The sequence below is a fragment of the Dama dama genome, chromosome 26, assembly GCF_033118175.1.
Source record: "Dama dama isolate Ldn47 chromosome 26, ASM3311817v1, whole genome shotgun sequence".
Taxonomy (NCBI): domain Eukaryota; kingdom Metazoa; phylum Chordata; class Mammalia; order Artiodactyla; family Cervidae; genus Dama; species Dama dama.
Window position 1 is genome coordinate 42251776 of NC_083706.1, and position 18218 is coordinate 42269993.

General features: G+C 41.1%; 1 protein-coding gene across 1 annotated transcript in view; it reads left to right on the forward strand.

Moving 5' to 3' along the window:
* The window catches only part of PLEKHG1 (pleckstrin homology and RhoGEF domain containing G1), a 239394-nt gene that overhangs the window by 159554 nt on the left and 61622 nt on the right, over window positions 1–18218 (forward strand). The window contains exon 4 of the mRNA XM_061130489.1: window positions 10742–10842. Within this exon, the coding sequence (XP_060986472.1) occupies window positions 10742–10842 (101 nt within the window). The remainder of the gene's footprint in view (window positions 1–10741; window positions 10843–18218) is intronic.

Genomic DNA, 18218 nt, shown 5'->3' on the forward strand with positions numbered 1-18218 from the left:
GGTTCTTTACTTTAAAATATCCAGCCTCATTGTACTGCAGTTTTCAAGTAGAATAGCTTGACCTCGAGGGTCATCATCAAACTGTCTGAGTCAGTAGTGGGAGGAAGAGTAATGTCTTCCAGCTTTTTCCTCTTTCTATTAATACTGTCCAGGTAACCCCTGTCTTGGGGGCTTGGTTGAATCTTTATTTTGTTCCCAGGTTAGAGTTCCAATCAAATTAGCATAAATCTTAACTAAGCTTCAGTGTCTAAGGCCTTGTTTTTTCCTCCATCGAGTGAACGCTATTTGAACACCTACTGTATACAGACCAATTGGTATGGAAATTACCTATATCACAGTTCCTGTCTCAGTACGAAACTGGAAAGTGTTCCAACTCATTAAATAAGTCATAAAGTTAATTACTGCCCTGCACATCATTAGGTCAAGCATACACTCGCTGGTCACGTGTATGTGGCAAAATGGACTGTATCTATCTTAATGGACCATTCTTTGGTGTCCTTATTTCCAAATGTCTGATGCTCTAGAATTAAAAGCCCACAGGGGAGGTATGGGTGCTTTTTTTCATGCAAACAGGAAATGTTTTGCTAACAAATCCATAGCCACCTTTTGATGTTTAGTGAAAACCTTTAAGCCATCGGTGTACGAAGTGACGGGTAGAGTTCCATGGAGTTGGTCAGAGCACTGAAGACAAATATCCAGACTGACTGTTGTCAAAGGCTTGTTACTCTAATAAGCTGACTATGGTCCAGGCTCCCCTGTGAAGCAGTAAAACCCCTTCCAGGGTCACTCACCCACATTCGTAAGAAAGCTTTGCTACACGGACGCTGCACCTTGTTGTATATTGTCAGCACGTCAACCCTTTCCTCTAAAAGCCGTGCTTTCAGAGCTGCTGTTTGTCCCTTCGTTGCTGATTGATTTCATTTTATAGTGATTGCTGACTCTGTAGCTTTTAAACTCTCTGCTTTCCAGCCTCTCCATTGTATACTTTTTTTTTTTAATATACTTAAAAGTAGCACGGTGCTGGGAGAACAGGAAAAATTCATTTATAGTGTTTCCACATGATTGACTTTGTAAAGAAGTGCGTTCCTAAGGGGAGAGCTAGCTATGTAAAGTCATGCAAATAAAGAGGGGTGAAATGACCGACCCTGGGGGGCACTGGCAAGGGAAGCAGGATGCACTAACGAGAGGAAGAGAACCTATGAGCAAGATGGGAAAGCATGAGCCAGTGTTGAAAGTAAAATGCCACATGGCTGAGAGCTGGTACGCTTGGCTGATGGAAGAGCAGGCCTGGGGTGTGGACTGATGAAATGTGAAGGAAGTGGGTTCATCCTGTGAATGTGCTCAGTGCCTCAGTCATGTCGAACCCTTTGCCACCCTATGGACCGTAGCCTGCCAGGCTCCTCTGTCCAGGGGATTTTTCAGGCACAAATACTGCAGTGGGTTGCCATTTTCCTCCTGCAGGGGATCTTCCCGACCCAGGGATCAAACCTGCATCTCCTGTATCTCCTCTGTAGCAGGTGGATTCCTTACTTGCTGAGCCCATCCTGTGAATGGACTAATGTTAATTCAGATACAGTACATGACAGTCCTGGTGTGTGACAGTCACCTAGTCAGTGAAAGCTGTCATTTTAGTAGGCTCCTAACTCATACCTAATAAAAACTGTATGTAGTCCTAAAGTCAACAGCAAACTTTTCCTACTGTCTGAAGATATCGTGGGTACGTGCTCAGTCGTGTCTGACTCTTTGCGACCCCATGGACTGTAGCCTGCCAGGCTCCTCTGTCCATGGGTTCTCCAGGCAAGAATACCGGAGGGGGTTGCCATTCTCTTCTCCAGGGTATCTTCCCGACCCAGGGATCGAACCCAGGTCTCCTGTGTCTCCTTCACTGGGAGGTGGATTCTTTACCCCTGAGCCACCTGATTAAGAACTAAAACCTTTAAAGCAGTGGTACAGGGTTTGGGCGCCAAGCTGTAGACAGCTGGTACTGGTTTGAATGTAGCTAAGTCACTTACTCTCTGGGGAGCAATTGAACCCTTTTTTTTTTTTTTTTTAATAATTTACTTGGCTGCACCAGGTCTTAGTTGCAGCATTGAAACTCTTAGTGGGATCTAGTTCCCTGACCAGGAGTAGAACCTGGGCCCTCTGCATAGAGAGTGGAGTCTTAGCCACTGGACCCCAGGGAAATCCCAATTGAACTTTTCTAAGCATCCAGCAAAATGGGATTAATAATGGGGCTCACCTCCTGGGGTTGCTATGAAGATTAAATGAGATAATGCATATAAAGTAGTGAGCTCAGTACCTAGCCCCAAACCAGATAATAATAGTAATAGTAATGATCATAATAGCAGTAGTAGTAAATAGCAGTGAGGAGGAGTTAAACCTCAGATGATCTAATAATGGACATTTATCTTACTGGTCTTTTATTTTCTTTCCCATACACAGAGCCCCTTGGGCTTTATTTAATTTTTCTTAATTACCATGTTTCAAATTACAGCAGCAGTGCCAAGATTGTAATTGAGATGAATCAGGTTCTTATTTTCAGTACTTAAAGCTTTGCCAGGACACACATCCCTCTGTCACCTCATCAGCCTTTTCTTCATTTTTCCTCCTGAAGGATTACAGTCACATCTAATTGCATCTGTCAGCTTTCTTACTTGGAGAGTGAAAGGGGGGAGGAGTATATTCTAAGGAAGGGGCTTCCAGGTGGCTCAGCCATAAAGAACCCACCTGCCAATGCAGGAGACATAAGAGACTCGGGTTCGATCCCTGGGTCAGGAAGATCCCCTGGAGGAGGAAATGGCAACCCACTCCAGTATTCTTACCTGGGAAATCCAAAGGGCAGAGGAGTCTGGCGGGCTACGGTCCACAGAGTCACAAAGAGTCAGACATGACTTAGTGACTAAACAACAATGCTAAGTTAACCCAGTGAGAAGGAAAGTGGGACAAGAGTCAGGAAAAAAAAAAAAATAGGATGACCAGAGGACTCAACGGAGTGGTTAATAAACTTTCTGCCCTGTCTTGTCAGCGCCCACCAGGCCCCTGGTGCCATGCCCTTCTGCAGGCAGCCTGGCAAACTCTCTGGTTGCCCATTTTAAAGATTTTGAACATATTTTATATTTACGCACATTCAGTAAGCACACAGATTATCCCAGAAATGCTTTTGCTCCTTTTTTGGTATCTAGAAATGATGATTAAAGAGTACAGAGGGAAAAAAAAGATTGGTAGGTTTCAAATAAGTATGGAAAGATATCTCAACACAGCAGATATCTCAACATATCTCTTCATGGGTGTCTGTCCACCTCTCTTGTTTTAAGAGCTTTAGCATATGAGAACGTTGTCAGTGGAACTTGGAAACCCTAGGCCCAATTTTTATAATAAAGATTTAACAAAGCAATAGAACATTAAGGGTTTTTTGTTTTGGGGGGGTTTTTGCTGTGTTTATTACAGAAGGAACTCTTCTAAGAAATTTTCTTTTTTGTTATAACTAAAGGGTAATAGAAGAGATTAATTTTAGTGTTAAATATGTATCCTGCTTCTTAATTGTAACATGGTTAGATTTGCTTATAGTCATCAAATTCTTCATCCTGATAACAATATGAAGTAAATAAAGACAATTGATTATTTTTAACGTTATTTATTTGTTTTTGGCCGTGCTGGGTCTTCATGGCTGCACAGGCTTTTCTCTAGCTGCTGTGAGCAGGGGCCCGTCTGTATTTGCGATGTGCCCCCTTCTCAGTGCTGTGGCCTCTGTTGTTGCAGAGAATGGGCTCTAGGGCCCACGGGCGTCAGTGGTTGCCGCGTGTGGACTCAGCATTGGCGGCTCCCAGGCTCTGGAGCACTGGCTCCATAGTTGTAGCACACAGGCTTAGGTGTTCCGAGGCATGTGGGATCGTCCCAGATCAGGGATGGAACCCCCGTCTCCTGCATTGGCAGGCAGATTCTTTACCACCGAGCCACCAAGGAAGCCCTGACAGTTTTTATAATGGTTGTCAGAAGTGTAGCCAAAGGTGGGCCGCTATGGGCTTTAAGGACTTTGATATGTAAAGGGGAATCCTGTTCCTTGATATCTTTCTTCTATCATTAGACTCCTGTAGGCTGCCAGTTCTTAAGTATTTTCTGCTTATAGTTTTAGAGGAAAACCAAACAAATATTCCCCAGTACTGTATTTGCTCTTACTACTCAGGACTACTGTTTTTAACAGGACTCCTGTGTCCCCACCCCACCCCCAAGTTTCTGTTTCTGGGACAAACTGCCTGACCCTCCCCCTTTCCAGGTCCAGCTGTCCTCCCGTCTCCTCTCCAGGGGGCACCTCCTACTCCCCCCAACCTCTTTCAGGAGGAAGAAGTGAAACAATGGAGAGAACTGAGCTGTCTCAGGTGTCATTTGTCACAGCTTAGCATGAAGGCCATTCCCGACATTTTTTACTGATGTCTTAGGTATTGAAACTATTGTAGAAGGGAAATGAGGCTGAAAGCTCCCTGTTTTTGTTAAATTCTTTACTCAAATATCTCAGAGCATTAATACTGACTTCCACATATGGCCAATGAAGATCAGCCTCTATACCATCAATTAGGAAAACTAATGAAAACTGATATCAGCAACAGAAGCTCCTTTTAACTGGAAATTCATTTGGATTTCAGTCCTGCACTTGCGTGTGCGTTTCTTCTTTCTCTTTTTTCCTCCCCTTTCATGCTTTCTTCCCTCTTTCTCTTCCTGCCTCATTTCTTTCCTCTTCTTTTTCTCTTCTCTTTCCCCCCAGTCCTCCTCCTTTGTCTTCCCCTCCCCCATTCTCTGCAAGAAAGTTGGCAGAAAGATTGTCCTGTTGATGATATTTTGTATTTTCAGTACAGTTCTCCAGGGGGAGGGGAGTTCTATAGATTCAGGAACAACATCGTTCCCACAGTTGGAGCTTTTGTTTCCAGTCTAATGGGGTGGCCAGAGACACACACAGCCCCTGCCCCCGTTCCCGTTTCTTTAGCTATATCTTCCTCCCTCGTGGATAGCAATAGAGGAAGAAAAGAGATTAACGTGAAGATTAGACTTCTGATGCTTTATCTGTAGGCTGCAGCAGGAACTTTTACTGTAAACCCCATTTAGTGGTTTATTTGGAAGAAAGATAAAAGGTTTCTTTCATTTGAAAATGTATTCTTCTATACTCTCACAGCCCTTTGTAAATTCTTCTTCTTAAATAACACTTAAGTTGTTACACTGAGATTTCTTTCTCCGTTACTCCCATGTGAGCCGCTGGAGGGACAGGGGTCCCCTCTCACTCATTTCTGAATGCCCTCTCAACACAGTTACTACCACTAGGTCTGTGCCTCTCCCAATATCTTCATTAACTAGGTACATTATAATAAAGCTATTGAGTGGACTACAATGCAGTTGTTATAAAGAACGAAAAGGAACTATGTTTACATATAAGAGTTATGTATGTTTACATATTCTGAATGGAGAAACAGAGCTGTGAATCAAGCATAGCATTTTTTCCAGATATAATTTTTCCAGATATAATTATGCCCCGGAACATCACCCAGAAGCATGCACACCACATCTTTAATCAGAGTTATCTCTGGAGAGAGATGGGGAGGCCCTTGAGAAGGAAGAGGGAACTTCTTATTTCCTATGCTCTGACTTGTTAGAATTTTGTTTTCTACAGCATAAAATAAAACTGACCAGGGTTCACTTGGTTAGAGAGAGAGGGCCCCCTGCCCAGACGTCCTGGGAGTGGTGTTTATCTTCCTGTCCTCTTGCCTTTCATCTCGTCCCCTCACCTGGGCTCTCATGGTCACGTGCTATCTTCTTCTGTGCTCACCTTTGCCAGTTACGCCCTCCTGTCATTCTGGATTTCCTCCCTCTGTCTTCTCTTTCCCTGCACCTCCCATCAGCCTGTTCATGGATGGATGAAGGGACAGATGATAGATGGCATGGACAGATGGATGGATATATGTGTGGCACTGGCAGTTTTATAGCTAATGTTCCATTTTCTGATGCTGGAGTGACCTTTGGTCTCATGGCATCCTTCCTAGTTGCCTACAGAGCATGGAAGGTTCTCCATGATCAAGCCTGTCCTGACTCTAGCGCTTCTTACTTTGCAGCCCCACCTCCAGGATCTGTGCATGTGCGCTGTTCATGTCCTGTTCGCTCAGCCCATCTGTGCTTCTTTCATTGATTTTTTTTTTTTTGCGGGGGGGGGGGGTGTGGGTGGCATTTCATGCCACATAAAGGATCTTAGTTCCCTGACCAGGCATCCAACCCCGTGCCCCCTGCAGTGGAAGCGCAGAGTTTTCACCACTAGAATACCAGGGAAGTCCCTCCGCTCCCTTTCCTGTCCTTGCTGCACCCTGCATTTTGTTACCATGTGCCCCTTTGCTCTTCTCTGCCTTCCTGGGTGTTGTGTCTCCTCCTCCTTTCTCTCCATTCTCTGTCATCCTTAAAGACTCAGCTCCACCGTCACCCCCTCTAGGAGACTTCTCCCTGCCCTGGGATTACCCACTTCCTCTCCTGCCTCCTGTCTCCCTAGTGCTGAATATTTATCAGTCACGCTGCCTGAACACCTTATTGTACTTACTTGTTTACATTTGTCTTTCAACTATGCAGGGAGCTCCTTGGAGGGAGGGATCATGTTTTATTCATTTTATTTATTCCTAGCTTGTAAAACAGAATTTGACATGCATCCTTATGACCTCAAAGTGGGGGGTAGTGTTTGTATGAATAAATGTGAATGTGCTTTTAAACTGTAAATTGACATACAAATGTAAGTTATTGTCGTAGGAACATCATTCCCAAAGTAATACATGAAACTTGCAGGCAGGTTTTCTATAAACAAATGATTACTTTCTAGAAAAGGTGGAGGTGTTGGAAAAACTGAAAAAGATGCTTCCCCCAAAATAAAGACCAGTAATCTTACATAGGGATTATATCAAAGGGCTTGGAATTTGGAAACGCTAACACAAAAACTAGACCAAAAAGAGTAAGCCAAAGAGATGAAATTTTGAAACCCGAGCAAAAGGATTTATGAACAGAACCTTTTCTTCATTTTGTTTGTACTATATGACTATCTTCAAGAGAGAGAAATAGAAAAATTAGATGCCGATCTAAATAAATTTTTGTCGTCTTATGGTTTAGCTTTATTTTCTTGTTAAACAGTTTGTAATTTTTAAACATTTCAAGCATTATTTTAGAGGGAAAGGGGGGGCTAGGTGCAGGGACATTAACTTAATTCTTTCAGGGCATCTTAAATAAAGCGAGCTTCCGAAGACACTGAGTTTGAATTCTGTCCCAGTTCTGGAAACATCCTCTCTCCAGCATCTCTGCTGGACTGCTGTCTAGACCAGACCTTCTCAAACTGTCTGAGAGAGAGAGAGAGAGTGTGTGTGTGTGTGTGTTCCTATCGGCCACACACTGACATTTTTGTAAAATGCCACAAAAAAAAAAAAAAAAAGAATTACTAGAAAAACAAAATAGAAGATATCAGATATGCAAAATACAAGCCTGAATTTTTATTAGATTCAAAAAACATCCTTCTGTCAAAATGCTATAGAAGTCTGTACAGGCTTAGTCTCAACTTCTGCACTGACCTTGTTGTAGATCAGCAGTAGATTGCAAATTGATTGCTATCCCTTACCACACTTCAAACAGGTTTACTTGGATATTTTCTATAACAAACATCAAGAAGAGGGCACATGTGTACAAATCTTACAATGGTGGAACTGTTGATTAGAGAAGAAATACTTCAGGCAAAATTCATAGTACTATAATAAAACCTTTTTCAAATGGTGTAAAGCTATTTTTTTGTGTGTATCTCTTCCTACCCTCCTCAGCATTGAGTGACTTCTTTGATCCTCTTGGAGAATAATTATTTTCAGTGCAAAAGTTTTAAATTGATCATTGTTAACTGTAGGGTAACCATAGGTGCTGACATCAAGCCAATAAAATTAATAAGCAGCGTGACAGGCTCTAATAAATTTCATTGGTGTCTCTACCCTGTCATTTGAGCACAGAATGAACTATTATTATCACCGAGCTTCAAGCCTCTCATTTTGGCTTCAGATGCTTACAGCTGCTAATGCAGTGCCTGCTACAGTAGTTTCCAGTAACTGGTTTGGGGTTAAAGTATCATATTTAAAAGACTTAGTTATGATCAGTGGGGGAACATGTTGTGGCCCTATGGCTTTGATCTGTTTTCTGGAGTGGCCTGCGAAACTTTGGACTCCTAACAATCTATTTCTCAATGAGTTCAGAAAGCAAGCAGCTTTTAAAATATAGTTCCTCCACCAGGGACTCTGGGGGTTTGAAACTCTTTGATCTGGAGATGGGCCATCCCCTGTTGGAAGTGGGCCACGGTTCTTTGTCTCTCACCCCAGATGAAATTCTTCAACTCCCTCAACTTGGTCCTTCCTTGACATGAAAAATTTAGTATCAGGTTTCTGAACAATGGGTCAGCTTCACGCTTGAAGTGAGAAAAAGGATTCTTCCTTTTCTCCTTAAACCCCATTGCAGCCGTTCAGGTGACTTTGGCATCCCCGCATCAGCTTTGTCCCAGCCTTAATGCTGCTGTTGGGTGTAGGTAGGTCATGCCTGCCAATATCTTCCATTTTACTTTTTTAATTTCATACTCATCTGCAACCTTCTGTTTTACCTTCTTAATTTTGCATATGGTGTGTCTTTTTATTTATTTCTTTAAGGCTCATTTATTTTTTTTTAATTTTTTGGCCACTCTGTGCAGTATGTAGGACCCTAGTTCCCTGACCAGGGATGGAACCTTCACCGCCCCTACATTGGTGACAGAAAGTCTTAACCACTGGACCACCTGATGTGTCCTTTTAAAATGTTAATCAAAGTATTAAAGAAGCTATCAAATATAAGCAGTCAGCGCAGTTAACTATTAGCAGCCCATCTCTTTGGACCACATGTAATTTTATGAAACTGTCAAGAAACACACGTATTTGTCTTTTTGAGGACACCTCACTTTGATTCATCCTTGCTCAAAATGCCCTCTTCCTTCAACTCTAGCCTTCTTTACAACTTTTTATTTGGGGATTATCTCTAGAGCCTATACAGGTACTTGAAGCTCCCTATAATCGTTCCAGTCATAAAAGTAAGGAGGCTGGGTCTTGCTCTTATGGGTTTTTAATGGCAATTACACACTTAAACCTTGTGAGTCTAATTTCTTATTGAGAGGACCGCTTTCTGAAGAAGAAAAGATGTCACCATCAAGCTTGTTAAAACATAAAAAGGCTTATGAACGTCACTTCCTGCATGACCATGATGGTTAAGAACCAGAATGGTTAGTTATTTGACGCAGTCTGTGAGCCCTGCTAGGGAGACAGTTCCTGATGAAGCCCGGCCTGGTTTTCATTTGAGGAGCATGAAGGGCACAAGGGGGAGGCTGTGGCTTATTAAGAGACAAAAGCAACAATTATCTGACGCTTCTCACATTTCAGCTTCTCCTTTCACTAGTTGCGCCTAAATATTGTTGTGTTTGTGACTGGTCACTGGAATGCAGTCCAAGGCTGGGATTTTCAGGGTCTGGCTGACTTTCCCCCCCTGCCGAGACTTCCCCAGGAGCTGCAGAGCTCCGGGTGACGTCTGGTGGAGAACTATCCTGCATTGTTCAGCCCAGGGCGGGAGACTATTTATTTTTGATTTTACGTTATTTCAGCTGTTTTCACTTTTTTCTTTATTGTTTTCTTGCCTCCTACAGAGTTCTCTTTTCAAGTCTGGCTGGGGCAAGGGGGACACTCAGGGACTCGGCACATAGCATGGAGAACAGTTTTCCCCTCTCTCAGCAGTTCAAATAGCTTCTAAGCCACGTCCATTTAACCCACTGTGGGCCTGAGCCCACGCCACGTCAGCTCAGTTGGGAGTTGCTGCCGTGTTAAAATGGATAAAATCATTTCAGTGCAGTTCATAGCTCCTTAACATGGTCTATTAGATAGTATGAGTGAGTTATATGTTTATTTTAAAAAACATGTAATGTTTAGAAAGCATTTTTTAAACTAGCATTTGAGGATACATTTAGTTCCATAGTTTCACAACAGCTTTCTGACTTAAAAAGGTGATGTTTAAAACAATTTCTTTGCATTTCACAATTTTATTCCTGTCTTCCCACTGTGTGAATTTTGCAGTATCTTTTTTACCATATATTAATATCAGTTGAGGGGACAGCAGGCAATGTTGTTATGCCAGAAGTCTGACTTTATTGGTAACCATGGTCATTATGTTATCCATCTAGGGAAATGCTAATACATTTTATGTGTAGATATGTTAATATAGGGCTTCCCTGGTGGCTCAGATGATAAAGACTTTCCCTGCAATACAGGAGACCTGGTTCGATCCCTAGGTCAGGACGATCCCCTGAGGAGAGCATGGCAACCCACTCCAGTCTTCTTGCCTGGAGAATTCCATGGACAGAGGAGTCTGGTGGGCTACAGTCCATGGGGGTCACAGAGATACTACTGAGCATGTGTGCATGCATGCGCGCGAGTGCGCACACACACACACACACACACACACATTTTAATGTATATACACCCTTTCTCCTTGTTCAAACTCCCTACTCTATAAATAGGGAAATATTATCATTATTAATAAAAGAGATTCTGTATTCTCACGGTAGAGTTAATGAGCACATTAGCATAATAATTACTTGAAACGGATATGAAAGGTTCACCACACATAACTAAAGATGTCTTGAAAAAGAACAGGAGTGTTTATGACATCTTTCTTGTTGGTTTCACAGGATTACCTTGACTGTATCAGAGACCAGACAAAACTTCCTCTGGGGACAGACGAAAGATCAGCCCTTTTTGGAAACATACAGGATATCTACCACTTTAATAGGTAAGTTAATACTCAGAAGATTGTTCTCACATAATAACACTATGAGTTTTTCTCACATGAAGGTGGCCTCAGAAAACTTACCAGAAATCCCTGATTCTACTTCATCAATTTCTGTGAGCTATCATGCCGTGAAGTTTTCTACTTGGAAACATCCTTGTTTGTATATGAGTCTCAAATTACTTCAGAATCCCACCCCATTCTATCCTCCTGGCTCAGAGAAGAGACCTATTCGCCATGACAGAACAGAGGCATCTTCGTTCCACAATACAGGGTGAACAGGGCATCCAAAATATATGCTGCCTCAGTCCCCCAGCATCTCCACTCCCACTGGATTTTCTAAAAATTTTTCTCTGCCTAAGGAGTGGGCAAGAGAGTAAACAAACAATAAATACTTTAATCATAACAGATATTAATGCAAATTAATAATTAAAATTTATAGTACCTAATTTAATTAAGACATCTATTGAGTACCTACTGTGTAGCAGGCACGGGGCTTAGAAAAGTACCATAGGAAACAAGACAGACAGGGAGCTGAAGGGGATGGAGTGAGCAAATCAGTTATTATATTGTAGTACCTCTTGGAAGACCAGGTAGTAGGCAGGTAATGAGCACAGACTCTGGTTTCCAACATATCTGGGTTTGCATGCCAACTGGGTCATGTCTATATTCTTTGGGGAATTTTAGATAGGATACAGGTGGTCCCTGACTTACAATGTTTCAACTCATGAGTTTTTTTGTTTTTTGGTTTTTTTTTTTTTACTTTACAATGGTGCAAAAACAAGATCTGTTCAGTAGAAACTGTATTTCAAATTTTGAATTTTGATTTCCCCCCGCCCATCCAGCCCCCCCAGGCAGTGAGCCACAGCTCTCAGTCAGCATGCAATCATGATGGTAAACAACCAATACACTTACACCATTCCGTTTTCACTTTTAGTACGGTATTCAATACATTGCATGAGACAGTCAACATTTTATTACAAAGAGGCTCTGGTTGGATAGTTTTGCCCAACTGGAGGCTAATGTTAAGTGTTCTGAACACATTTAAGGTAAGTGAGGTGAGGCTTTTGTGTTCAGTAGATCAAGTGTATTTTAAAGCATTTTTAAAATTTTTTATTTACTTTATTTTTGGATTGGCTGCATCTTCATTGCTGCTTGCAGGCTTTCTCTAGTTGCGATGATCAGGGGCTACTCTCTAGTTGCAGGGGCTTCTCTTGATGCTGAGCACAGGCTCTAGAGCATGGGCTTAGTTGTTGTGGCACACAGGCTTGGTTTCCCCACGGCATGTGAAATCTTCCCAGACCAGGAATGAAAGCTGTGTCCCTTAAATTGGCAGGCGGATTCTTAACCACTGGACCACCAGGGAAGTCATTAATGCATTTCTGAGTTCTGACATTTTCAACTTACAGTGGGTTTATTGGGTCATAATGCCCTTCCTCATTTCAAGTCTTGCTCACATCTTCCTATCTCTATAAGGTTTATTGCCTGCCTGTGTGCTAAGTCACTTCAGTTGTGTCTGAGTCTGTGTGACCCCATGGACTGTAGCTCCCAGGCTCCTCTGTCCATGGGAATTCTCCAGGCAAGAATACTGGAGTGAGTTGCCATGCCCTCCTCCAGGGGATCTTCCCGATCCAGGGATCAAACCTGTATCTCTTGTGTCCCCTGCATTGGCAGGCAGATTCTTTGCCACTGGTACCACCTGGGAAGCCCAGAGTTACAGTAAAACCTCCTTAGAGAGTTCTATAATGCCTGATCATGGGGTCACTCAACCAGAGTGTAAATTATAATACTGAAGTTAGTATGTGTGAGCTCCTTGAGGGTAGGATCCACATCTCCTTGGCCTTCCCTAACATCCGTGTGTATCCCTAACACTATCCCAAGCCTGGCCTCTGGAAGACACATTTGAATTATCAACCTGTCCCTTAATTTTGAAAGCCTGGGACATGAAAAAAGCCAGTGTTGCAACATCTCTTTCACTGGACTCAGTAGACTTTGAAAACCAATTTGTATGTTCCAAGACAGCGGTTCTGAACCTGGACTACACATTGGAATTCCCTGGGAAGGACTGTACTTTGTTTTGTTTTTAATATGATGACTCCTGCCCCCGAAAGTTCTAATTAATGGGTCTGTGGTGGGATCAGGGCATCAAGATTTTTTAAAAGGTCCTCAGATGCTGGGAAAGATAGAAGACAAAAGGGGAAGGGGGCGGCAGAGGATGAGATAGTTAGATAGCATCACTGACTCAATGAACATGAATTTGAACAAACTCTGGGAGATAGTGGAGGACAGAGGAGCCAGGCGTGCTACTGGAGTCCATGGGGTCACAAAGAGTTGGACATGACTTAGCGACTGAACAACAACAACAGATGTGCAGCCATGGTTGAGAAATACTGTCTAGATAAAATAAATGCAATAATAAGAAAATAGAGGAATGGCATTAGAAAATGGAATTAGGGAATTTAGAATCTGCATGTGCTTTAGTAACATGCTGATGTTGGAGCTGGCTTCATTTAGCAACTCTGAGGGTAATAGTCCGAGGAGCCGTGAGTGGCTTCTCCACCCAGAGCTCCTGATGGTACAATAACCTGGGAAGAGGAATCGGGCCTCGTGTAGGGAGGCCCTGGCCTCAGCTTTCTGGTGGTTTGGCTGTGCATTGACTATAATGACTGTTTATCTAGTACTTGTCCATGCCAGAGGCCATAGAGCTTTATGTGCATTATCGCTTTATATAAGTCTGGGCTTCTCTGACTCCAAGCCCCAGGCACCTAGCCACATTCCCTTCTGCCAGAACAGAGCCCTGCTTTTCAGGTCTTGATTTGTGGCATTGTGGCATAGTCCAGGCAGGAAGGGTTTTCTACTCCCTGAAGTTTAAAGCTTCCTGTGTCTTCTAATTTAAAGGAAAACAAGACAGAAGTAGCCCCCAATGTCAGCAAGAAGGGACAGCTGACAAAGTTGGAAGACAGGTCTTCATATGCCTGAATTGTTCTCTGTGCTTTTCTCTTTGGTGTTTGCTGAACAAGGAAATCAGACGTGACTAAAGTAAACCTGAGTCAGGGTGATGATGACATGCGAGTCATCAGAGGTGACACAATTCTAGCTGATGGTGCTCATGCCTGTCCCTTTGGTACATCACAGTTGTAAATCTCCTGCACATGCATTGTCTCCTTTCATCCTCTCAACAGCTCTGAGGCAGATAAGATGCAAAATGTGTACACATTGTTTGGACAGAGGAAACAGTGTAGAAAGTCCTTTGCTCAAGGACATAGAGCTAGAAAACCAACCCAGCCTATTTTGATTTTTTTATTTTATTTTTAACTTTTTTATTTTATACTGGAGTATTAGTTTCAGGGGTACAACAAAGTGACTCAGTTTTATATATATATATATACATATATACATATATATATTTATATACACAAACATATGAATCTATTCTTTTTCAAATTCTTTTCCCAGTTAGACTGTTACAGTATATTGAGCAGAGTTCCCAATACTATACAGTAGATCCATGTTGGTTGTCCATTTTAAATATAGTGGCATGTACATGTCAATCCCAAACTGCCTAAATGCCCCTACCCCTCACCCTTACACTCTAGTAAATATCAGTTTGTTCCCTTAAGTCTGAGTCTGTTTCTGTTTTGTAAATCAGTTCATTTGTTTCGTCTGTTTTAGATTCTGTGGATAAGTGATATCTTATGACATTTTCCTTGCTCTATCTGATTTCATTCAGTATGATAATCTCTAGGTTCGTCCATGTTGCTGCCAATGGCCTTATTTTATTCTTTTTAACGGCTGAGTAATATTCCATGGTATATATGTACCACATTTTCTTTATCCATTCTCCTATTGATGGAAGCCTATTTTTTTTTTTTTTTTTGGAAGCCTATTTTAAACACCTGGTTTTGTTGAATCTCAACTAGTATTCTTCTTTTTTTTTTTTTTATTTCCAAGAGTATTTTTCTGTTTAACTTTTACAGTTAATTGTCTGTACTATATTGTCCCTATTTGCTTTTATTTCCTTTCTCTTAACTCTGGACTAAATTTAGAGCTTAAATGTCTTTACTATTATATTTCATTAAATAACAGTATTGATGTGAGTTTTTATGTTAATGCCTCTTACAAACCCTCTGTTCTGTACCCTACATCAGTTGATTTCAAAGATACAACTCTCTGGCAAATCTATGGTTAAGGCTTGAAAAGATTTTAAAATTTTTACTAGTTCAGGTCCAGATGCCTCATCATAATATAATACTATTGTGCCCAACTAAGCAAGATTTAAATCTCTAAAACTAAAGAAGGCAAAGAGAAAATGGTTTTATGCTGGCCTGAAAAATCTTCCCCTGGTGGCTCAGACAATAAAGAATCTGCCTGCAATCCAGGAGACCTGGGTTGGGAAAATCCCCTGGAGAAGAAAATGGCTGCCCACTCCAGTATTCTTGCCTGGAGAATCCCATAGACAGATGAGCCTGGCGAGCTACAGTCCATGGGATCCCAGAGAGTCCTACATGACTGAGTAACTAACACTTTAGAAAATTTTAGCTGATAAGATTGTTTTTCAGGAAGTATTTCCAAAATACGGGAAAGCATATGATAAACACTTATAAAGCATCCTATTCCATCAAGGCCTTTCTTTACGCCATATTTGCTTTAGAAATGCTTGAAAGTCTAAAGGCTTTACCAGTAATGCTGAGCCCCCGACATGCCCCTCCGAATAGCATCCCGCTCTGTGCAGAGTGGCACAGTGATGTGGTGATGAGCCAGTCCTCCAGGGTGAGGACAAAGGAGGGGGAATCTGAGATTTATAATGTCTGCCAATGTCTATGGTATAAACACACCTACAGCAGATTTCAGGCTACTAAGAAGACCTTACTGAACATGGAATTAGGAAGAGATGTGCAGAATTGGCTCAGAAAAGTCAGTATAATCTGGCTCAAAACACCGCGATCACTGTAACTATTATCCAGGACTTTGTGTTTCATCCCCAAGTAAGATCTTTGTTGCCATGACTCTAAGTATATATACCTAGTGTGCTTTAACTTACTTCAAACATGGCATGCACTGTATCAGTCTTTTACAAGTTTTTTTCACGCAATGGTGCTTTTGAGATTTATAGTTCTCCTCTGCTTATTTTAACTGCAATGCAGTATTCCATTATAGGATGTATTACCTTGCATTTTGCTGATTGCAATAAGACTAAGCCTCTTCTCTTGTTTTTTGGCCACTTTGATTTCTTCTCTGAATTTCTGGCTCCTACTCATTGCCCAGTTTTCTGTCAAGATGTTTCTTTTTCTTATGATTGTTTAGGAGTTCTTGATGAGTTCTGTCTGGAGATCTTTGTGGATGATGCAAATTGTAGTCCTCTGTTAGTATGAGATTTGTCTTTTAATTATGGCTTCTTTGAAAAGAAGTTATAAAATTCATGATTTTGACTACTCTAAGTAAATGTAATTTTTATTGTATGAGAATTTTGTATTTGTTTAAAAATTATCTCTTTTATAAATGTGCTCAGTTCATAAATATTCTCTATATTTTCCCTGAAAGTCTTAAAATTTTAGCTTTTCACTTACATCTTTAATCTAAAATTGATGGAAATGTGGTATGTGATAGGAAATCAAAATCCTTATTTTCAGGGAATTCCCTGAAAGTCCAGTGGATTAGGACTCTGTGCTTTCACAGAGGGTGTGTTTGGCTACGGTCATACCACCCTGAACATGCCCGATCTCATCTGGGTGTGTTTTCAATCCCTGATTGGGGAACTTATTATCATAAGATATGCAAGCCATGCGGTGGAGCCAAAAAAGAAAGAAAAAAAAAAAAGACGTCTTTTCATATAACTAGCCCATAGTCCCATCACCATAGACTGAAAAATAGATCTTCTCTATGCTGATTTGTAGTTCTGCATTTCTCCCAGGTAAAGTTTACGTGTATGGATGGTTCTGTTTCTGGGCTGTGTTTTGTTTTGTTGGTCTCTTTGTCCATCCTTACTCCATACCACAGCATCTTAATTATTAAACCCATGTTGCTTTTCTTCTACAGTGACTTCGCATTTCTTAACTCTTTGCACTGCCAAGTGCTCTTTTCATTTCTTTTTGCTTTAGTTTGTCAAGTTCCATGAAGGGAGCTCTCTTGGGACTTTTATTGGAATTTGATTTAATTTACAGGTTAATTTTGGCAGTTGTGATATCTTTATAATACTGGGTCATCCAACCATAAACATATCTCATCCATCAAGCTTTTTAAAAATACCCTATAATAACATTTTATAATTTCTCCATCACATTCATACATGTCACTTTTAAACACTTGTTCTTTTTGACATTATTTTGGACTAGAATATTTTCCTATTTTATAATTCGCCATTATTGTCATGTAGGAATGCTTTCGATTTTTATATGTTGACACGGTATTCAACCAACTTTTTAAAATGTCCCATCAGTTCAAATTGTTTATAGACCCTTTAGGTTTTCTATGTAGACAATGGTGTTTGAAAATGAGAATTTTTTCCCTTCCTTTACAGTTATTCTGCCCCTTATATATATATATATATATCTTTTTTTTTTTTTCTTGTCTTACTGCTTTGGATAAGTCTTCTCAAACAGTGCTAATTAATTCTTGCATTCTTATCTTCTTTCTGACATTAGTAGGAATGCTTTAACTCTTTCACCATTAACTATGATGTTTGTTCTGAGATTTAGATACTTACTTCTATTTTGCTAAGATTTTAGTGCAAATGAATATTGAATTTTATTGAATGTGTAATCATCCTTTAAGAAAATTAGCATATGATTTTTCTCCTACTCATAACGTGGCAAATTATATTAATAGGCCTTCTGATTTGAATCATATGTACACTACTAGAATGAACCCTGGGTTTCCCAGATGGCAGCAGTGGGAAAGAACCTGTCTGCCAGGAGACATTAGAGGTATGGGTTCAGTCTCTGGGTGGGGAAGATCCCCTGGAGGAGGGCATGGCAACCCACTCCAGTATTCTTACCTGGAGAATCCCATGGACAGAGGAGCCTGGCAGGCTACAGTCCATGGGGTTGCAATGAGTTGGACACGCCTGAAGCGACTTAGAAGTATAGCACAAAGTGACTTAGCACACGTGCACATATACACCCTGCCTGGCCATGATGTTTCATATATTTGTGCATGATGAGTTTAGTTTGTGTTTTTTTAAAGAACTTTTTCGTGCATGTTCATAAATGACAGCAGTGTATAATTTCTTTCCTTGTACTGTCTTTGTTCAGTTTTGGCATATTACTAGATTCAAATTGTTATCTCATGAAGTCTTCCAACATGAACTGTTTTGAAATACAATTGAGATTTCATTTTTGTTGTCTTTTTTATAGTCAAATCTTTCTCTCATAATCCCTATG